This window comes from Jaculus jaculus, chromosome X (genome assembly GCF_020740685.1).
Source record: "Jaculus jaculus isolate mJacJac1 chromosome X, mJacJac1.mat.Y.cur, whole genome shotgun sequence".
NCBI classification, from domain to species: Eukaryota; Metazoa; Chordata; class Mammalia; order Rodentia; family Dipodidae; genus Jaculus; species Jaculus jaculus.
Genome location: NC_059125.1, coordinates 56,948,011 through 56,971,621, shown reverse-complemented (window position 1 = coordinate 56,971,621; position 23,611 = coordinate 56,948,011). Strand labels below are relative to the sequence as shown.

General features: G+C 43.8%; 1 protein-coding gene across 1 annotated transcript; it reads right to left on the bottom strand.

Annotated features, from left to right (window-relative positions):
• Positions 1–2,374: 2,374 nt before the first annotated feature.
• Positions 2,375–6,909, bottom strand: LOC123456725 (zinc finger X-linked protein ZXDB-like). The gene has a single exon (XM_045140972.1). The coding sequence runs from the start codon at positions 6,907–6,909 to the stop codon at positions 4,468–4,470; it is 2,442 nt and encodes an 813-aa protein (XP_044996907.1). The 3' UTR covers positions 2,375–4,467.
• Between the last annotated feature and the right edge of the window lie 16,702 nt (positions 6,910–23,611).

Below are 23,611 nucleotides of genomic sequence, written 5' to 3'. Positions count from 1 at the left end.
GTAAAATACTCATTTCTTTCACATAGGTGCAGCAGCAATGTGTTTTATATGTCCATTAATGTCAGCAGCAAACTAGAATGAGATAAATTGGGCTACAATTCAGGACAGAAAATTCATAATTAAAGGAAATTAAATCACTAGGTACTGATTTATGCTAATTATTCACTGTCTCTTTTTGTCATCCACTCTCTTTGTGTTATTTCCCTTAGTTGTTACTTAAACTACAAATTGTAGAGAATATGTTGGGAGTGTGCAGAAGAAAACAGAATATCATCCCTTTGAATTCTCACACCATCACTTGATACACAATGTAAGCTATTAACAGAGGACTGTTAAAAAACCCAAAGTCACAATGAAATTGGTTTGTGAACACTCCTGGTCTTGTCTTTTCCAATCTTACACAAAACAGTAAGTAAAAATATAACCAAGATTTTTTCATGAGAAACTATTGAAATTAATGATTAAATTATGTTTTAAATGTGGAGAAAGTGCTGGAGAAATGGCTTGGAGGTTAAGGAATTTGCTTGCGAAGCCAAAGGACCCAGGTTTGATACCCCAGGACCCACGTAAGCCAGATGCACAAGAGGCGCATACACCTGGAGTTCATTTGCAGTGGCTGGAGGCCCTGGCATGCCCATTCTCTCTCTTTTTCTCTCTTCTATTTCTCTCTGATTGCAAATAAATAAGTAAATTTTAAATATGGAGAAAAGATGTGTAGTATTACTAAGAAACCATATAAAATATGTTGGATATCTGTATTAAGAAACAGTAGTAAGACACAAATAGCAAGAAAAGGTGATGTGGCTCATTATTGGTGTCCTCTGAGGCTTGTAAATACTCTAATTTTGGTTTCTTTCTCTTTCTGATTGATGGATCTACATATTCAATCACTGAAACAGGCAGTTAGATGCTACTTTTGCTAAAGAGCATCATTTCCTCATGTGGGGCAATAAGTAACTAAGAACAGAATAAGAGTCTGCTATCTGCCTTCTTTATCTATTGCTTTTACTTTGGCTGAAGGCATAAAGGGGCCATAATCCTAAACATGTATCTTGGAGTCCTGAAAGAACAAAACTGCAGGACAATAACCTGCCCACGTCCAAGAGGTAATAACCCATAAAGAAGAAAAGTAATTATCTTGTTGGGAACACACTGATCCTCTCAAGCAATTTCTTAGGACCACCTTGCTGAACCAGAGCTGAGACAATGATCAACTAGATCACATCTTGACCAGGACTGCTTAAATATGCATACCTCTTACCTCTCTTCCTCAATTCTACCTCCATTTAAACCATGTCAGTATCCCCAAGAAAGACTTGTGGTTACTGGGCATTATTATTTGTTCCTCTTTTCCAATTCCCCAAGCCCCAATTTTGTAAAAGCAATACACTAATAAAATTTAACTGTTTTACTTAAATGATCATGTAATTTTGAGTGAGCTGCATATAAATTATAATTTTGTACTGTAAAATAGCCAAATGAATATGCTTAGTACTAAAGGCTTAAGAGTATCCCCAAGCAGAGAGTTAATTTGTTGTTTTATGTGGAATCAAGGAATAATCTAAATACCCTGTTAAATGAAATCCTTTCTCCTAGATGGAAATATGAACAATTTCCTCCACCAAAAAAAGATGATTCTCATATTCTATTAGGTTTCATTTCAGCTACGCAAGGCTTATTATAATGCATGTTATATATAATGCAATATTATCATGAAATCAGTGTCAAAATGTCAAGATTAATATGATCAACATGCTTAACAGGGCTGTCTGACATCAACCTTCTTACAAGGCATTTTTGTATTATGTATGTATTCAAGTGAAATTTTTTAATAAATCAAGAAAGTTTGAAGAGCCACAAAAAGCAAAGGAGATAAAACTAAATCATCCCTCATTGTTTATAAAAGGGCAAACTTATATCACAACAGAAATGTAACCATTATGTTTATAGTCACAATTCTGACTATGATATCATTGCCATCATCCTGCTGTCAAAACTGTATTGAGGGAAATCTTAAAGACAATTATAAGATTTTTATCCCAAGAAAAATAAAATCTGTCCTTTGGAAGTTCTATAGACTATACCATATACTTTCTAAAAAAAAATTTTATTTATTTATTTATTTGAGAGAGAGAAAGAGAGAATGGGCACATCAAGGCCTCTAGCCACTGCAAATGAATTCTAGAGGCATGCACCCCCTTGTGCATCTGGCTTACGTGGGTCCTAGGGAATCAAACCTGGGTCCTTAGGCTTTGCAGGCAAATGCCTTAACCACTAAGCCATTTTCCCACCCCCATATACTTTTTAATGGGAGGAAATGCTTTAAGACATCTTTATGGTTATATATTTTAATAGATGCCCATGAACTCTGTGCTTATGTCAGGCCTCTGCAGTCATTTTATTGGGAAAAGGAGATTACAAGAAATTATTATTTTTTTCTAGTGGACATGCATTTCTAAAACAGGCTTAAATTTTTTTTCCAAAGTGCTGTTACCTCTTAAATGCTTGGACACAATAAAATTTTGACTACTTCTTTGAATTACAAATTTATGTATATTTTCACCTTTTTACTGAATAAGTACAACCAATTAAAAATTATAAAGATAGTACAGATGCATTTCAAAGTGGCAAATTATAAAGTATACTGTCAGAGTACTATGACAATTATTATCCTCAAGTATCTACATGCACACAGTACTGAATTTGAATGTTTTAAAACAACTAATAGTATCTGCTAGCTGAACTACATAGTGAAAGAAATTTTGAAAAGTAGAAACACTTGCCACCAGAACTTATACAAAATAACCCCCTCATCATTTGATTCTTGTAAACACTACATCTGAATCCAGAAAATAATTTCTCAGTGAATGCACTGACTGTAGTAAATACTGACTAAAGAATGGACCATGCAGAAAATGACTTGAGAAATGGTAACCACAAAAGAGATCTATCTAATTAAAATAATAAATAAAACAGAGAGGTTGCAAGGACTGAGGTACATATACAAAGGAATAGAGTAAAGGGGAACCAGGACAGACAGAATGCAACAGGTACAGATTTGGGTAGAACAGATCAAATATTCATAAACAAAATGATCATGAAATTCAGAAAAATGGAATAGAAGAGGTAGAAATATTTCCTCCTTATTTTGCAATATGTATGCATATATATTAATATTTACTAAATTAAATTCATTTGTGGTATCAGTTAAATTTTAATGTCAGTTGAAGTTCAGACTTTGTCATAAAAACAGGATTGTGAGGATGAAATACAGTAATTGAGCCAGTTCTATATAAATTTTTACTGTTCATGTTAATATTAATAATATTTCAACATAGGGCAGACCAAAGCTCTCATTACAGAGAGGGCAAGCAATGTTGTCTCCAGGGCAAAGGAGAAAAAATTTCCCTCAGGCCCATTCCCAGACTTTATTGGAACAGTAGACTATACAGTCAGGCAAAGAGCTGGCTGTGAACCCAGAGCAGGCACTAGCAAATGTGACTAATGGAACTGCGGGCAGTATTACATAAGAAACATATAGAAAGAAATGCATTCATAATTTATGGAAGAAATAAATTCTCATCTATGCTTCTGAACCATCATAAACTTCATTGCCTGCAAAAGTATATTACATTTTGGAAACTTCACTTTGAGAAGGGAGCTATGGGGACCAGAAACATAATAGATTCACCAAAGCCAAAATATAAGATTTTACTTTCAATACCAATTACTACCATAGAAAAGGTTTAATGTGTACCAGGAGAATGTACACTTCTTTGACTATTTTAAAACTAGGAAAGTAAGGCTCTGCAAGACTAAGTAGATAAGGCCACTTATTAAATCGGGAAGAAAACAATATTTCAGTTTTTGTATTATATCAAAGCCGTGAAAAAGAAACAACAAAGGAGGAGAGCAGAGGGAGAGGAAAGAGAAGCAATAGAAGGAAAAATGACACTAGAGTTCTGAAAAGATAAAAACAACTCACATTTTATCGGTTTTGTACTGTACTAATAATTAATACCAGAGAACTATGGAAATTTACCATAAAAAAATTTAAACACCAGTTCCTCCCTTTTATAATGTTCAAAAGGGGCAATGTCCTTTTCTTATATATATAAGCATATACAATCATTGTAAAATACCCTACAGTTTTCCAAAAGGAGCAGAAAAATCATAAAAATAGAGGTGAAATTATCAGAGAAGCAATCAATTCAAACCACCTCCTTTCTGTAAGTAAGAAAATTAAGGCTCAGTTAGGTTAAAGGACTTGCTCAGGGTCCCAGAACTTGTCAGTTCCAGACTCAAGATGGGCACTGACATCTCTCTCCAACCTTGGCAGTCCAGGGATGTGTTCTTTTGCACACCAGGAAGCAATGAGTGCCTGTAAGCCTTCAATGCGGAAGAATACCCTCCAAACTGAGTGTAATAAAAGCGAGCCACACGGCAAGGGACAAGTAGAGTTTTGGTTCATACCAAAAACGAGCCTCCAGTCACTGTGATAAGGTCTGTTTCTTTGTGAGAACAATGGTGCCCTGCTGGGTTGGAGAATCCAAAGTGGGTTTCCTCCTCCTGCCCAAAGAAGTCAGAGTCAGGCTGTAAGTTCCAATCTGCTTTGGCTGGCGTCAGTAGTTCGGAGACACTGTTTTCACAGAGGGTGCTGGAGGGAGTCAGGGCCTCAGTGTCCACTGTCAACTTATTGCTGGGTGTCAAGGCCTGGGGCTCTGGATTCGAGTTTTTCATGGCCAAAGAGCCAAAGAGCCCCACACCCCCACCGGCGACATCATCCATATCTAAGGGGCTCTGCTGAAAACCAGTGGCCGTGGTTCCGAAAAAGAGAGAGGTATCCAGGCTCTGAGGAAGGTCACTGGTGGCCCTCAAGGCCCGCGCATCCACAGCCTGCCCCAAGGAATGATTATGGTCAGCAGGGAGACTCCCTGCCAGGGTCGAGTTCACAGATGCCACGTCAATGGTCAAGATTCCAGAATTAACCAGCGCCGTGTCCAGCACTGCGGCAGAACCACCGCCAGGCACATCGGAGAAGAGAGACACCATCTCTGCGCCACTGAGGTCGCTGTGTCCCTGACTGGTAAGCTCGCTGCTGGGCGTGAGAGAATTCGCAGCTTCTAGCTGGGCCAAGAGATCCTGGCCGAGGTGGTGCCTTTTGGCCATGTGGGTCTTCATGCTGTGCTTGGACGTGAAGAGTTTGTTGCAGGTGGAAACGGGGCAGCGGCTTTTCCAAGTGTCCACGTCCTGCAGGTGCTTCTTGGAGTGAATGTAGAGGCTACTCCGAGCAGAGAACCTGGCGCAGCAGCCTTCGACGGGACACACGAAAGGTTTTGTGCCCAGGTGGGTTATGCTGTGCCCTTTCAGATGTTCAGCCCTCGTGAAAGACTTGCCGCAGCCTTCTACGGGACATATGAACCTGCGGTCGTCATCATGCTTCCTTTTGTGCCTCAGGAGCTTGGACATGCTGGTAAAGTTCCAGCCACAGCCGTCGAAGTCACACAGGAAGGGTCTCTCGCCAGTGTGGCTGCGCAGGTGGATCTTGAGCCTACAAGCCTTGTCGTACTGTTTGCTGCAGCCAGGGAAGGAGCAGGCGAAGAGCTCCTGCTCCCTGAAATGGGCACGGTTGTGGGAGAAGAGGGCACTGACCGTGATGAAGGTCTTCTTGCAGCCGGAGAAAGCACACTGGTAAGGCCTCTCGGGCTCAAAGTGGCTGCGCTGGTGGGTGCTCAGCTTGGCCTGCGTGGGGAAGCTGTCCTCGCACACCTCGCACTTGAAGGAGTTCTCCTGCTCATGGCCCTTCATGTGCGCCTTGAGGTTGTACACGGTGGTGAAGCTCTTGCCACAGCCCTCGGCCGGGCAGCCGAAGGGCCGCAGCTTGTCGTGAGACTGCAGGTGCCTCTTGAGCTTGTACGACGTGGTGAAGGTCCAGCCGCAGCCGCTCAGGGGGCACTTGAAGGGCCGCTGGCCCTGGCTGCTGCTGTGCGTCAGCAGGTGCACCTTCAGCTGGTGCTTCTTGGCGAAGGTCTGTCCGCACTGCGCCTCCGGGCACAGGTAGAGCACCACGCCCGGGCCCGGGACGAGCGGCCCGCGGGGGCTCTGGGCGGCGGCCCGGCCTTCCGCCTCCTCCGCGGGCGCCGGGCCGGCCGCGGGCTCCGCGGGCTCTGCCAGCAGGAGGTCCGGCGGCAGCTCGGGGCAGTCGCCCAGCTGCGAGGCGGCCGGAAACCCGGCCTGCGCCTGCGGGGCCAGGAGACCCCCGGCCTGCGGGCCAGGCGCGACCCCAGGCTCCCAGGCGGGCAGCGGGGGCGTGGTCAGGGTGAGGACGCCGTTCTCAAAGCGCAGCAGCAGGTCCTGGTTGTGGATGGTGATGGTGCCCGCGAAGGCCGTCGCTGGGCCCGAGCCCGGGCCTGGGGCCGGCACCGGCACCGGCACCGGCACCGGGGCCGAGACCACGGGCGGGCAGCGGGGGCCCGGCGCCGGGCGGCCCGCGGGCTGAGCACGGCTCTCGCTCCCCTCGGGCCCCAGGCCCGCCTCGGCCTCCTCCCTCCACACGGGCCCTCCGGCCGGATCCGCGCCCGCCGTTTCCACCTCGTCACCCACCGGGTCGAGCAGCAACAGGAAGAAGTCGTCGCCGCCGCCGCCGCTCGGGTGATCCGGCCTCGGCGCCAACGGGCTGGGACCCGGGCTCGGGCCCGGGCCCCGTGCGGCCCTGTGGGCCTCCTCGCTCCGCGGCCCGGGCCCGCCATCTTGGGCCCCCCGGAGCAGCAGGAGGCGGCGCGCGGGGACCTGACAAGCCACAGAGCCCGGGCCTCGGTGGACCCCGCCGCCGGCCGCCGGGCAGCAGCCGCCGCCGCCGCCTCCGCTCTGGGGTGGCCCGCGAGCCTGGAGCAGCCTCGGGATTTCCATCTCGGCGGCGGCCGTGAGGCTCGGCTGGAACCAGAGCCGAGGCGGAGGCGCGACCCCGCCCCCTGCCGCGAGCCCAAACGCGTCCCTGAAAGGGAAAAAAAAAGTGCAATGCGCAGAAACTGGCCCTATCAGATATTAAAACGTATTTAACGCCACACTGATTTAAATATTCTCGCACTGGGCTCTGGAACAGAATAGAGAGCCCAGGCACAGAGTCTCGTGTGAATAAAGGACTCCCACCGTCGACATTAGAAAATAATCCAGGTCTTCTTTGAAGTGAAGGGAGGGATGAATGACAGCTCATTCATAAGGATACTACAGTGCCTGGCTGGCTGTCCAGGGAGAACTCCTCTTCAAGCCCTACTTCACCCTGGTCTACGCCAAGCACACACATGCAGGTCTCTCCTGGGGCTAAGCACGTCAGTGGGTACTTTCTTTTGGGGGGGTGGGGGGGCTGGGGGAGGGTGGTGTAAACATCATTTACTGTCTGTTCGCCCAGGTGGACTGATGGGTGAGAACCTTTCTGACAGAATAAACTGTGTCCCCATTAACCTACCACAGTACTAGGGTTGCTGGTGGCAGTGCCCTCCCCACATCACACACCCACACCCAACACCCACACCCACACCCACACCCACCCACCCCCACACACACACACCTGCTATATAGTCACTTAATTATCCCGAGCCAAAACATTGCCACAGAATTAGTTTTCTGGCCCGCCTGGTGCAGAGATGACAATAAGACATGGGACCAAAACAGATGGGCACTCTTCAGCCTAGAAGTAGGAAGCCTGGAGGATAACGCGATTTAGACCAGATTCTAGGAAACCCAGCTCGTTCCTGGGTCCCCTCTATACAACGTCCAAGGCAACTCTTCGTCGACGACTTTCACGCCCAGTCTCACAGCACAAATAAGGCGGGACGGAGGATCTGTTAAATGCATAAATAAGGTCCACTACCAAATCGCTGTCATGGCCTCCCTCCAGTAAAACCCTCTTCATGAGAGCGGCGCCTGCTCCCATTTGAGGAAGGTGGCCCAGTCTTACTGGAATGGGCTCAGTTTGGGATACCTGGCGGCAGTATGAACGATGAACTTCCTCCAATTTGTCAGCACCGAGTTGGCAATTGACCTAGGGTCCAATGTCTGCTAAGGGGAAAGTTTAGAGTGATGACTAGACTGTGAGTGAGTACTTGTCGATGAAAGAATCCAGGAACTAAGATCGACCTTCACCCCTCACCACCATCAACCTTTTAGGGAAAATGGACATGTGCTGTGCTCATTTGCTGGGCTACAAAAACAACGGACTTTCTTCCGATCAAGTAACAAACTTCATAGAAAATTCTATTTCACCATAGAACACCGAGATCTGGGGCCGGACAGATGGCGCAACTGTTAAGGCACTTGCCTGCAAAGCCTAAGGACCTGGGTTTCATTCCCCAGTATCTACTTAAAGCCAGATGTACAAGATGGCACATGTGTCTGGAGTAAAATGGCAGGGACTAGAGGCCCCATGTGCCCATTTATATTCTCTCTCTCTCTCTCTCTTTCTCTCTCCTTTCTCTCTCTGAGATGGCTTAGTGGTTAAGCGCTTGCCTGTGAAGCCTAATGAACCCGGTTTGATTCTAGATTCCCCAGTACCCAAGTAAGCCAGATGCACACGGTGATGCATGCATCTGGAGTTCCTTTGCAGTGGCTGGACAGCCTGGCACACCCATTCTCTCTCCCTCCCTCCCCCCCCCCTCTCTCTGTCACTCTCAAATAAATAACTAAAAATAAACCAAAAAAACTTAAAAAAAAAAATCAGCATGCAAATTCACCAGCTTTCATTACCAGTAAGCAATATGGGGAGAAACATATCAGGGAAGCAATCGTTTTCACAATACCCTTAGAAGGAGATATCTAGAATTAATCCCAAGAAAGGTGCCAAGAAACCAACACAATGAGCGCTTGAGAAACACTGAAAAGTCCGGCCTGGGGACACAAGCCTGTAATGCAAGATACTTCTGGGGTTGAGTGAGGATGATCTCAAATACAAAGCCAGCCTGGGCAACTTACTGAGGCATGGTCCCAAAATAAAAAGTCAAATGTGAGGGGGTCAGTGGACACACAGTTCAGTGAGAGAGATGTTCCCTATCCTCTGTCAGGCTCTAGGCTTAATCCAAGTAGCACACATAAACAAACACTGGAGAAGGTAAACCAGGATGACACCAGAAGATGTGGAGACCTTCCTTGCTCACGAACTGGCAGAATTTATGTAGTGAAATTTGGTTACATTGCCAAAATCAACCTGCAGAGTCAACGAAAATTGCAAGGATAGTCTTCAAGGAAGTCGAAGAAACCATCTAATATTCATATGGAAGTACTAAAGTCCCCATGAAGCCCAAGTAATCCTGAACAAAAGGAGCAATTGCGGGGCCATCACAATATCTGGCTTCAAACTTTCACCGCGGAGCCATAGGAACAAAGCAGCATGGTACCGGCACAAAAGTAGAGCCACGGCTTAGAAGACATGATCCACAAACCCGTGCAGCTACAGCCACCTGATTTCTGATAAAGATGCCTACAACATTCCCTCCAGAAAAGACAGCTTTGTGAGCAAATGATCCTTGCAAAGCTGGATATCTGCACCTCAAAGAATGAAACTACAGCAACACCTCTCACCGTGTACAACAGTTCATTCAGAATAAATGTAGACCTGAAAACTACTGGAGGAGAATACGCCAAGATAAAGGCATAGTCATGAAGTTTGTGAAGATTACCCCAACAGCCCACAAAGTAATGGCAAGCATTGACACATGGGATTTCATTGGATTATAAAGCTCCTACACAGCAAAGAATTTCCCCTAATAAAATGAAGAGTCAGCCCACACAATGGAAGAAACTCGTTGCTAGCTATATATCTGACAAAGAATGCAACCACCCAAATTAACCAGTCAGTAAACGCACAAATGAACTGGGATGATCTCAAAATATGAATTACAAAAGTAGCCAGCAGTGGTGGGGCACTCCTTTGATCCCAGCATTCAGTACGAGGATCTGTGTGGGCTTCAGAGCAGCCTGGAACTACAGAGTGAGTTCTAGGTCAGCCTGGGCTACCGCGAGTCACTGCATAGAAAAAAAAAAAAAATTCATGAGTATGTGGGGAGGGGGTGTGCATGTGTGTGTGTGTGTGGTGTGAGTTACATACTGCCAATATGCAACATCTTTATCCATCAGGGTGTGCAACTCAAAACTGCAAGATGATTGCATCTCACTCTACTCTGAATGTGTTTCATTAAGGAAACAAGAAAGGGCAAACGTTGGCAAGGATGCTGGGGGTAAAAAGAATCTTTACATACACCTAGAGGGAATGTAAATTAGCCTAGCCGCTTTGAAAATCACTATGAGGGCTCCCCCAAACGTTAAAAATACAACTGCTACATGATTTTTCTGTAGCACTCCAAGAAATATACCTATAGGGTTCTAAGTTAGCATACCAAAGAGACACCTGTATGCCAGTATCCATATCCTTAGCAGCACAATGCACAATGGCCAGGTTTTGGATCTCTCTCTAGGCATACCTCAACAGATGAGTACATAGGGAAATCAGCGTGTAAACACACAATGAAGTTTTGTTCAGTCACAAGAAAGGGCAAAACTTTATCATTTGCAGCAACATGGATAGAACTGTAGGTCATGAGATCAAGTGAACTAAGCCAGACTCTGGAAAACAAATGCCATGTGCTTTCTCTCTTATGTGGAATCGACATATCTCATTATCTCTCTCTTCCTCTCTAAACAAACACATATATTCATATATATGTAAATATACACCCACACATTAATGAATGCGTATGTGTGGACACATACAGAAAAATGGAATGGGGACCATTTGGAAAGAGGGATGGGACTAATGGGAAGGGAGGAGTGGACACGAGAAGGTACTGGAGACCAATATGTTTAATGAAGATGGAATGATGAAAACCATCAATTTGTACAACAACTATATGCTAATAATTTTTAAAAAACTTGCTCATTTTTATTTATTTATTTGAGAGCGACAGACAGAGAGAGGCAGAGAGAGAGAAAGAGAGAGAGGGAGAGAATGGGCGCTCCAGGTCCTCCAGCCACTGCAAACGAACTCCAGATGCGTGTGCACCCTTGTGCATCTGGCTAACGTGGGTCCTGGGGAAGCGAGCCTCAAACAGGGGTCCTTAGGCTCCATAGGAAAGCACTTAACAGCTAAGCCATCTCTCCAGCCCCACTACTAATTTTTTTAAAGTACCCCTAGCATTATATTTGGTTTACCTTGGAGCTAAATCGCTCAATAAAATCCGTAGATTATCTCTGACAATAGTCAACATACCATGATGTTCATAATGTCAATAAGGCTGTTTAAATCAGGGTTCTCTAGAGGAACAGACAGACAGAAGGAATTGTACTAAAAAGGGGATGAATTGGATTATCTTACAGCAGTCCAACCTTAGCCAGTCTGCTGGCCCAAGAGTCAAGGAACCCTGTAGCTGCTCAGTCCACGTGGCTGTATGCCTCAGCAGTCCCAATGCAGCACTGAAGGCCTGAAGACCTCCTGGACAGATGCTGCTCTTCAGCCCATGCTGGTCCTCAGTCCACACTGGAAGGCTGAGGAAACTTGATTCCAATTCCAAAGAGGGAGAGCTGAACACTGAAGCACTCACCAGCAAGCGGACCTGGCTGCCTGGTGGGAGGAAGGGATTCTTTTCTCCCAGAGCTTCCTGACATGGAGGTCCCCCTGCCCCCCACTCCAGCCCTCTGGTAGGGCCACCCTCTCTGGGGGAACTGCTCACTGTGGAGGAAGGACATCCTCTTTCAGTTAATCCGCCTTGGAAATTTCCTCAGAGATGAAACCAAGAGGAATGTCTGTGGGTCCCTAATCTCATCAAGTCAACAATAGAACTTAGCCATGACAGACAGTAAAGGCATTTGAGCCAACATTTGTCCTTCATACTATTAATAAATACTTGCCTTTCTTTCTCTGTTGCTTGAAATGGCATGTAGATTGATATCTTTATTAGTTCTTAGGTGTGTTCAGAATTAAAGTACCAATAATTTTATGCATACGCTGGTATGATAGTTTGGGCAACTTGACTCCGGCTCCAACCTGAACTAAATTTTCTTATTTTTACTTCCTCCTTCCTTGAGTTTCTTCATGTGGAACTTCAGGACAACTGATACGATGACATTAACTATCTGGGCGATGTTGTCAACCACTCTGTTACGTTTTAAGTACACTACTTTTCTTCTACCTTCTCTGATGTTAGACTCTGACATTTTTCTTCTCCTTTCATCCTGGCCCTCTTTATGATCTTTATATGCTGAATACAGGATACTTGCATGGACTTAAATCTTTGCCTATCGGCATATCCGCCATGCACTTTATTATTGGAGGTATTTGATCCACCCATCTCATGTTCTTTCCCTTTTACATTTTCATTCCCTTGAAGAATGCTTAGGAAAAAATAAACACACACACACCAACATCCAAGAGAGTTGACTATTACCTATGAATACTAAAATAACGAGGGTGATAGCATTATTTTTCATGTGTATTATCTCAGAGCCGAAGGGGACAAGTTTGGGTTGACCATGTTACAACTATTTTAGTTTTCAAAACAACATTACTATACGCCCATGCTCTGACATCTCTGAGCCTACTTTGATTGATATTTGCTAATCTAATAGGTAGCAAATGACAATATTTTTATGATGCGGAAGAAACTTACGTCCAGCACTTCTCTAAAGCTGGTGCTCTGAGCATTCATACTGTTATTTTCAAGAAAAATATTATGTTATATATTGCCACTAAGCCCCTTGTTTTCAGCCCAACGTAATATTTAGGACAAAGGTATGTCCAGATAATGTAACGCCCCATGAGTTTATGGCAGGGAAAGAACAGAATTTAGGTGAGAATATTTTGAATGAAATCTTCTCTTGAGAACTAAATGACCTTGGGAAAATAGCAAAATGTATCTCCAAGTTATGTATCCTTCCCCCTAAAATGCATTTATCCAGCAAAAAATGTAACAAATGCTGTTACATGTTAAGGACACTATTGTTCCACCACAAGTCTCTGATGGTAAATGTCACATTGGAAACATTTCCGATTTGCTTCCATCCTGGCTGTACATAGCATCCGGGTGTTATGGTTCCTCTATAATTAGTCATGTTTATCCCTTTATGTAACAGTACCCAGTTGGAGGCTTCATTATTAGTGATCCTATTATGACAATAACTTCACCAGGCATTAGAAATAAATAAATAAATAGCTTCTTGAAAGAAATGGAAGGTTGGGGCTGGAGAGATGGCTTAGCGGTTAAGCACTTGCCTGTGAAACCTACGGACCCAGGTTCGAGGCTCGACTCCCCAGGACCCACGATAGCCAGATGCAAGTGGGGCAAATGCATCTAGAGTTTGTTTGCAGTGGTTGGAGGCCCTGGCACGTCCATTCTCTCTCTCTCTCTCTGCCTCTTTCTCTCTGCCTGTCACTCTCAAATAAATAAATAAGTAATTTTAAAGAAATTTAAAAAACAAAAGGAAATGGATGGTCGGGGCTGGAGACATGGCTTAGCAGTTAAGCACATGCCTATGAAGACTAAGGACCCCGGTTTGAGGCTTGATTCCCCAGGACCCAAGTAACTCAGAAGCATAAGGTGGCATATGTAACTGGAGTTTGTTTGCAGTGGCTGGAGGTCCTGGCGCGTCCATTCTCTCTCTCTTTCCCTCTCTCTCTCTCTCTCTCTCTCTCTGCCTCTCTCTCTCCCTGCCTGTCTGTCACTCTCAAATAAATAAATAAATATAAAAGTATTTTTTTTTAAAAAAAAGCAGAGTAAAGTTAATAAGGAAACACATTGTCTCTCATTTTGTCAAATCCTTGTGGGTCTTAAGATATTTTTTTGGGGAATCAAAGTAGGCATAGTTTAAAAGAATGTGTGGCCATTTCGTAACGTAAAACAAACTTTTGTGTGCACTCATTGGTCCACATCACAATCTAAATGGTAATCATACCCATCTACTCCATAAGTTTTCTAATCTTCCCGTGCGTGCACTTATCTTTAATCGACCACTCATCTGTCACTATAGCTTAGTTTTGTTTTTTTTTTTTTACTTTGTAAATTTTTGCAGGAGTGGAACCTTACACGATATGCTCTTTTTTTTAATATATTGAAAGCAGCATAGCTATTTGAAGATTCAGCCATCCTCTTATTTCTATCAACAATTTAAAACATTTTTATGTTATATTTTATTTCAGTTTATGGTTATTTGGGCTGAGTTGAGTCTTTGATTAATGCAGCTCTCAACACCCATGTATATGACATGGTGTGGCCCTCCTTTTTTCATTTCTCTTACATACAGGTTGAAATACACTAGTATGGCCATATGCTATTGTTTCCAGCGAGTCAGGGACCCCTGCATGGAATTCTTAGACTCAATGAGGAAACAATTTACAAACAGACTCATAAGGAAGCCACAGACAATTTTATTGGAGTGTGAGAGAAAAACAACAGGGCAGGGAAGCTGTGAATTTTGGTGGCTGTGGGAGGAGGGAAGTGGAGGAAAGTAAGAGAGAAAGTCACACTTTATGTGTTAAGGTTAGCTATGGAGGTCTTTTAGCCACCGTAGACAGCAGAGAGTTTTCAGAGAAAACACTGAGAAAGCCCAGAGTGTGATGACCACCATGATTAGGATTTCAGCCAGTATCCGAGAAAGAGTTAGAAAGGGGAGAAGGAAAAGTTACATATTTGCTTTAGAACCTAGAAGAGTGGACAAAGCTTAGCAGTGCAATTCTTGGAGAATGTGAACCAAGACAATGACATTCTATGGCTTTATGTACATAATCTCATTAAGGGGGTAATTATTCCTCCCATTCCTTAGGCTGGCTTCAGGCATAGCAGCTTTCCTGAAGAGTGGTATCTTGTCCAGGGTCTATTAAATCCAGATGGGTGACCTTTTAAGTGAGGTGGCAATAGTATGTCTCCAATATTTGAAAATGCCATGTCTCAACCTGAGACCAAAGGGAGAGCTCAGGTTCTATTCTTTTGACCTGCAAGAAGTAGCTTTCCATCAATGGCACTCAACATGGCCCTGAGACCTCCATTATCCTCCTACTCATGTGAGAAAGAGAGTGAGAGCGAGAGGGAGAGCGAGAGCGAGAGCGAGAGCGAGAGAGAGAGAGAGAGAGAGAGAGAGGGAGAGAGAGAGGGGCAGGGAGAGAATGGTTGTGTCAGGGCCTCCAGCCTCTGCAAAGGAACTCCAGACGCATGTGCCTCCTTGTGCAGCTGGCTAACGTGGCTCCTGGGGAATCGAATCTGGGTCCTTTGGCTTTGCAGGCAATCGCCTCAATCGCTAAGCCATCCCTCCAGCCCATGCTTCCCTTTCTTAAAATTGGTGTTACCAAGGAAATGTTAGGTGGGGCCCAAAGCTAATTATAAGGAAGAGGTTCATTCTCAATGGCCTCCAAGCCAGCCAATGCCTATCTAGCACCATAACAGTCTCCCCTCAAAACTTGAGGTCCTATGTCCTCTAGGAGCTGTGTGTGGAATTGTGCAGGATACTTCCCACTGCAATGAGTGTGGTGGGATTTTTTTTAAGTTCATTATATTACTGACAACCTCCACATTTATAGGCAAGAAACCATGACACTTCCCTCTCATTCCCTCACTTTCCCCTTCACGACTCTATCTTATCCCCTCCCCCTCTCAACCAGTCTCTGTTTTGCTTTTATTCTCCTTTATATTATTATTATTATTTTCCCAAGGAAGAGTCTCAGTCTAGCTCAGGCTGATCTGGAATTCACTATGTAGTCTCAGGGTAGCCTTGAACTCACGGTGAGCCTCCTACCACTTCCCTTTGTTTCGATGTCATCATCTTTTCCTCCTAGTTCACTGGTCTTGTATAGGTAGTTCAAGGCACTGTGAGGCCTTGGACACCGAGGCCATTTTGTGTGTGGAACAGTGCATTGTAAGCAGTCCTATCCTACCTTTGGCTCTTACAGCCTTCCCGCCACCTGTTCAGCAATGCACGCTGAGCCTTGGATGGTGTGACAGAGATATTTCAGTTCTGAGCACTTGTATGTCACTTCTTCTCAGCACTGTGGTGATTTTGAGTCATCCCAGAGTTCGCCACCATCTGAAAAGGGAAGCTTCTCTAACCAAAAGTGAGAGCAGCATTAATATATGGGTACAAACCTTAAGCACAGTGCTTACTAGGCAGCTTGGTGAGCATAATATATGTATTTGGCCAGACATCAGCAGGTGTTACACCCCCAGGGCTCATTACCTCCCCAGTCAGGTTTTCAGTATCAGGCATGTATTCCCTCCTGTGGTTCAGGCCTCCAGCCCAATTAGAGACATGTGACTATTGCATCTGTTGGCTCATTTGGCCAGGCTGGCCCAACTTAAGTCTTGCAGTGTCCTTTGTTGTTTATCTCCACTAATGACTTCTCTCTGTCTCATGGAGCCGCATGCAGCATAGCTTTTACCAGCTTTTTGTCAGTTGGTCTTCACAGAGGGTGCTTTCAGCTGAGCTCCAGCAAACATTTGTCAGTGACTTTGCAGCCCAAGCAAGTGAAGTCTTCAGTAATAGGGTCTTACCAGCTATTCCTGGTGGGAAACCGAGATCCTTGACAATGGCCTGTAATGTCTTAAGGGCATCAGGGACCTCCGTGCCCAACAACTCACTGAATGGTGTCCCATCCCTGGCACTGAAACGTTTCTAGCTTCTGGATGCACCATTGTACAAAAATGTAAGGTTCCATGTGACTTATTTATACCCTCTTAGATTTTGATTAATCCTCACCCCACCTTTCCTTTACTAAGCCTCTTCCCCTGACCTCAGTTAGGGCTCCCCACCCCCAATAATCTGTTCTTCTACCTACAGATACAAAAAACCATCCCATTAAGTCCTCCCTTCTCCTCCCTCCCTGATAGCCACATTTTAGCTTACTGGCCTCTGCTACGAGTTTTATTCCAACTCACAGAAAAGTCCAAACATTTGTAGCTAGGATCCACATATGCGAGAATGTGCTAGGGTTTATGGTCTCCATTCTTGCTAACTCCCTTGAGGGAAGTTCAAGGATCTCCAGGTAGATTGAGTTAGATTGCTGTGAAATCATTATAGGGCCGATCCACTGTGACAGAGAGGAGATAACATTGACAGGGTTGGGCACACAAGCACCAAAATCTATTAGTACCTGCAGTAACAGCTTCATGTAACTGAGATGAACTTTCAGAGCAGGCACAGTTATAGAGGAAGGGCTTTATTAAAGCTTACAGATCCAGGGGAAGTTCCACAATGGTGGACAAAGCTGGACTGCATTTACAGGTCCGAGGAGAGGGGGTGGGAGAGAAAGAGAGAGAGAGAGAGAGAGAGAGAGGACAAAGCAAAAACCCAAAAGCCACACAACATACAAACTTAAGAATTCCAGACAAAACTCAAACATTTTACATATCTTTAGGCTGGAATTCCAAATCCACCACCACAACTTAGGGCTGGACCCTAAGATTTGCCCAATAACACCTCCTCAAACCAGGTAGCTGGAAATCTAAAAAACTTTTATAAAACTCCTAAAACTGGGGCTGGAAGATGGCTTAGTGGTTAAGCGCTTGCCTGTGAAGCGTAAGGACCCCGGTTCGAGGCATGATTCTCCAGGACCTCCGTTAGTCAAATGCTCAAGTTGGTGCTTGCATTGGGAGTTCCTTTGCCGTGGCTGGAGACCCAGGTGTCCCCATTTTTTCCGTCTCCCTCTCTCTTTTTTTTTTCTCTCTCTCTCTCTCTCCCTCTCTCTGTCTGTCGCTCTCAAATAAATAAATAAATAAATAAATAAATATAAACAAAAATAATTTTAAAACTCCTAAATCTATTGGGGGCATTAACTCAAGTACCACAGTACCATCACTAAGAGTCTAATAGATAAGCAAGTGGTTTGCTTATACATTTTCAAAGGATTTACCTCATGGTCTGATGGACAATATGCCATATGCTGCACTGGGCAATAAATGGCTATTAACAGATCCAAGAACACCCAAGATATATAGTTGTCTCGCCCTATAATATTTTCGTTTTCTACCATCACAAAATTTCTGACCCAACCAGTCACCCTTGTAGAATGTTTAACATTGGTCTGGCATCTTTTTCTGGGAACTGCAATTTTCACTTCCCCTTTTTGGCTGATTTTAGACTGTGTCAGCAGGAAGGACATCCTCAGGAGAGAGAAATAGCTGGAAATGCCGTTAAAGAAGAAGTTACAGTGTCATATATAATCTATTTGTCATCATGATCTAGGTCTGAAGGCTTTTTTTCCTAATATCTATCTGTCATATCATTATGGTGTGATAGATAATTGGACTAATATACTTTAAACAAGTATGGACTAAATATGTCAAGGCAGAATATGAGGAAATGGGTATTCTAACTGTGGTGGTTTGAATGTGAATGTATATCCCCAATAGCTTCAGGTATTTTTAGATTAAGGTTAAATTTCCTGTTTAAGTCTCAGGGCATGTCACTGGGTTGGGATCTGATTCCAGCCCCAGAAAATGGAGAGAGCAGGTCTGAGCTCTGGCAGTGTTCATGTGGTCTGCTTGCTGCAGTTATTTCTGTTTCGATGTATGGAAGGAAGTAGCTTCTTCTGCCACCAGTGGAACTTCTCCTGGATTTGTAAACTGAAATAAGCCCGTTCTTCCCACTGTGTCTGGTTCAGCGGTCATCCCTGCAACATGGAGCTGATTACAACCACACCAGCCAAAAATTTATAATGTTATTCTAGCTAGAGCAGAACTAGGTGAGTAGAAACTTAATAACCAAAACAGTACATAATGTTATGTTCATTTGTAGCTTTTTCTAACACCAAGATTAGCATTATAGTTTTCACTTAGCAACATACTAAGGACGCATCCAAATATCTTAGAGAATTTTTAATTGTCTAACTATAAAATAATTTAAGAAATACGAAAAGTGAGCTCTTCCTTCCCATTCAAAGGAAGGCTGACATTTCTGCTACTGGAGCTGCAGTTCCACACATGATTGGAGGCACCGTAATTTGCCATTAGCACTCTCTTCCTTTCCCCTCCTAAACAGCTGGCAATTCTGCCGCTGGATCTGCAATCCTATGCATGCATTTGGACACTGCTACACTAGTAGTGAGACCAAATCAGGTACTCCATCAATGAAGCAGCACCAAGTATCTCCATGTCTGACCCCCAAGCAGCACAAAGCAAACAAAAGTGAACACAAAGAAACACCACACAGTGTTGTGAATACTCAGCTGACACAGGTGTGCCAAAGCACCTGATCAATGCACTATTTCCAGATGTATAAGTCTCAATGCAAAATGGGCAATATGAAAAGCTAAGCCACTATGTCTCCCCCAAGAGAAACGAATCCCATAGTAGAGGCCCTGAAGAGATCTGCCTAGATGAAAATTGAAGGAACTCAAAGAAAGGTCATCTATATATACAAAACACTCAAATGTGACAGACAAAAACACCTGAATGAAATACTGAATCAATTGAAAGACAACACTATTAAAGGCCTAATTGTATTTCAAGACAAGAAAAAGAGCTGAATAAAATGAGGACGTCAAATGTGGAAATGGATTTCAATTAGAGATCAGATGCTGAAGAAAACCCAAGCTATAGTAATCCAATAAATCAAGAGTCCCTCTGCAGGCAACCCTCCTAGAGGTCTCTGGACCCTGCCATGTGTCCCTCTGGGCATCTTAGTCCATGATTCGACCCTTTTGGTGGGTTTGATTTCCTCTCAACTTTATAAGGTCTAAAATCACCTGTGGGAGATTTTTATCTTGATTAGGTTATTTGAGGTGTAAAGGCCCACCTTCACTGTGGGTGGCACCATTCCATGGGTTGGTGTCCTGGTCTTCATCCAAAGAAGGGAGCTGAGTTGGCCCAGCTAAAGCATTCATGGCTCTCTGCTTCCTCATTGTGTGCTCAGTGCCACCAGATGCTGTGCTTCAAGCTGCTGCCACCAGGCCTTCCACACTGGGATGGACTCTAACTTTGTACTGTACATGGAAACAAACCCTTCCTCCCTTTAACTGATTCTTGTCAGGTATTTGTTCCCAACAAGGAGAAGATACCTAACACAGCCTTAGTGTGCCATATATCTCCTATGTTTAGATGGTCCCTGGTGCCTCCTTAGGGTGACCTCCACTGGACAGGTTATGTTCTACCTCCAATCAGCAAGTGTCTAGACAGTTTGCAGCCAATCATACTTTTCCTGCTTTGCATTCCCCCCACCCCAAACTGAGCCTATCCCCTGCTATCCACAGCAAAGGCAAACTGTGGGGAGATAAATGACCCCATGCCACCATTCGTTTGTGCCCCCCAAATCTCTGAGCCGGGGACATTATCCCTTGCAGGAGAGCCATATCACCATGATTTCCATTGTTCCTGGGTTTTTTCTTTTTCTTCTTCGTCTTTTTTTTTTTTTTTTTTTTGATTTTCAAAATAGCGTCTTCCTCTAAACCGGGCTATCTTGGAATTGACTATTGTCTCAGGATGGCCTTGAACTCTTGTCACATCTTCTACCTCTGAGTCCTAAGTGCTGGGATTAAAGGCATGTGCCGCCACACCTAGATGTTTGTAGAGTTTTGAGGCCCATTGCTTGGTTCAGGATATCCAGAAAAGTTCGCCTTGGTCTGCTATCCTTAATACACAAGTTAAAGTAATGAATGTTCAACCTTAACATCTCTGTGACTGGTACTCCTGTTCCAAAGGGGTCTGTTAGCTTGTCTCTCATAACATACTCCCCAGAAAGGATGAAAACATCAGAATTCATCTTCTCCCAACTAAATAGGTAGATAATAACTAATCAAGATCCTCTGAGACAACCTCTCTTTGGTTATGATTCTTCAAGGGATAGTCCTTTTAATAAGTAAACCTATACATGAAACATTGCTTACTTTCTCTGAAGTAAATAATTATTTTCTTCATATTGTCTCACATTATGAACTCTCTATGTATCTTTCAACACCATGAGTTCCCTCAAAAATATTCCTTTTAATTCTCTCCCCTCTCCATTTGGTAGTTATTTATCCACATGGTCTTCCTGAGTCACAAGTACCAATTTCCCTTCCTATATAAGTAATAAAGGGGGTGTATACTACAAGTGAAAATTTACCTGCTATTTGTGCCAATAAATTTAAATCTTGGACTTGTGGGCTCTCCTTTGATGATGGTAATTGGCCCTTATTAAATGACTTTCCTTTCACACCCACTTCTCAATAAACTTATAGTTCAGTTCTTCCAGAATTCAACAAATTCAAATTCCAGTGTTTTCAAAACTTATCCTGGACATTTGTGTGCATACCTGTAGTCACCTCCTTAATAGCCATTATTACTCTTATATCCATAGGTCCTTCTAATCTCTCTACTAATGAAATTTACCCAGACAAATGTCCTGTACATCACATGGACTCATATGTACAACATACTTCTAAAATGCAAATACAGTTGTCATCCTCTGATTTAGATACCCTTATGTTACTAATCCTCCTGACCTGATAATGTCCCAACTCATGAGAATGCAATGCATGTCACGCCATGGGCCTATCCCTCCCTCTCCTTTTCAATTAAACCAATCCCCGTTTCTATTGTTTTTTAGTGTGTGTGTGTGTGTGTGTGTGTGTGTGAGAGAGAGAGAGAGAGAGAGAGAGAGAGAGAGAGAGAGAGAGAGAGAATGGGTGCACCAGGGCCTTCAGCCACTGCAAACAAACTCTGGACTCATGTGCCCCCTTGTGATGTACTGTGTGCTTACTTGTGGTTACTGTGTCTGGGTACATGAAACCTGAAAATGCAAACATGAGTTCTTAGGCTTCTCAGTCAAGTGCTCTAACCACTAAGCAATCTCTTCAGCCTCCTGTTTCTATTTTTATGTAAACAAGAATGCTTGAAGTGATCTTTCAGGCTAGGGGCTCCTCAGTCTGTGCCCTACTACAGGAACAGCCTCTATCCAGAGAGATTAAGCATGTACTATGATAGCAGACCTGAAATCTCTTCCTTCCCTGTCTGTGCAGCCCAGGAACCAGAGGCAAGTTAGCTTTAAGAATTTACTATGGGCTTCTTACTTAAGCATGCCTTCTGGTGAGGAAAGACTCCCATCTCCTTAGAACCCTAAAATGGGAAGACCCCCTTTATTCCTAAGGTTGGAATTTTTCTTCAGAAGTCCATTGTGCTGTCTGTGGTGCTGAGGTTCATAACCCTCATGAATCAAACAATTTGTCTCAAAATCCTTTTTCTCAAACCTGACCTTATAATGAGTAATGGTTAAAAGCAGAGAGGAATTTTATTCATTGTGGACACATTGAGGTCTAATGTTCCCAAGTTTGTTTTGGGGGTACTAAAATGAGCTTTAGATTTAAATATAGCAATAATTTTATTAAGGTGTAAGAGGTTTGTAAACCTAAGCAGTCCTGGTTAAGGAGTTGTCCCTGCTCATCATTGTGCCAGTTCTGTTACTACAAGGTGGTCTGAAGCCCTTATCTCGGTCATAGATTGATGGAGAAATCTGATCCTCAGGAGATGAGTGTTTTGACTCCAGAGTGTGGCTTCTCCTTCATCAATAATTTCTCTCATGTTATGGGTGTACTTGCCTGCTTGGAACTCAGGATGACTCAAGAGGAGAGGTTAAGAACAATGGCATCTCTGTGCCTTCAGCCAAAGTAACAGACACAGACACAAAATGAAGGCCTAAGTGAGGAGTCAGTACACTCCAGCAAAAGCACTAAGACCAATTTCACTATAGACGAAGATTTCCTGTTATGCCTTGGGAAAAGGAGTAATATTCTCACAAATGACTGGCAAGAGAGGTCTGTTCATTAAAACAAAATGGTATCTACAGGATTTAGCTGGATCTGGCCCTCCTGGAATATCACAATTAAATGAGTGAAGAGCCAAATATACAATCTTTGAGGTTAACTTTTTAGTGCACCACCTCCTGCACCTCTACCCTTTATAAACTCTCTGGCTGATACTTATTAGGGAATTGAAGGAGAATGGTCAGCCCTGTAAAGCCAGAAAAAGGCATAAACAAATGGTTCTGTTATGAATAGAGTGAACACAATGTAAGCCATCTCTATTTCCCTTCTTCCTCAGGAATTGTCTTTTACCCTTCCACTTCTAGGTGTTCACCCCTTAATGCTATCTATAAAGGTCTCCTGTGATGAGATACTTCCCCTTTCTAGCAACCTGTCAAAGCAATCCCAATAAAGTTTATTATGACATGCTGCCATCTTGTGTTCAAGTCATTTTTACTTGATCAGCCCCCAAATTTCAGAATTCACAAATGGAAATGGTAAAGAAATACTAGGAGATTTCACTCCCAACACAATCTGGGAGACCATAATTGTTGGGACTTAACATTTCGAATCTTTTGTTTCATTCTGGCATAGCATTGCTCAGTGATGTACTGCACAGTAACGTTTTTGTTATCTCCCCTTTCATCTCCTTGACTAGGCTTAGGTGTAGCACCAGTATTTAAGTTAATTCCTTGCATCAGAACTGACTTTTGGGGGGAGATGCACCAAGCTGCCTAGTGAAGGAGATAAGTTCCCCACCTACATGCCCAATGAGATGGTATTGGGCTTTGAAAGAACTGTGAACCTGAGCACATAAATAGAGGTTGGGGAAAGGGCATGCCGCTGGAGTAAGGATGGACCACCCTTGAA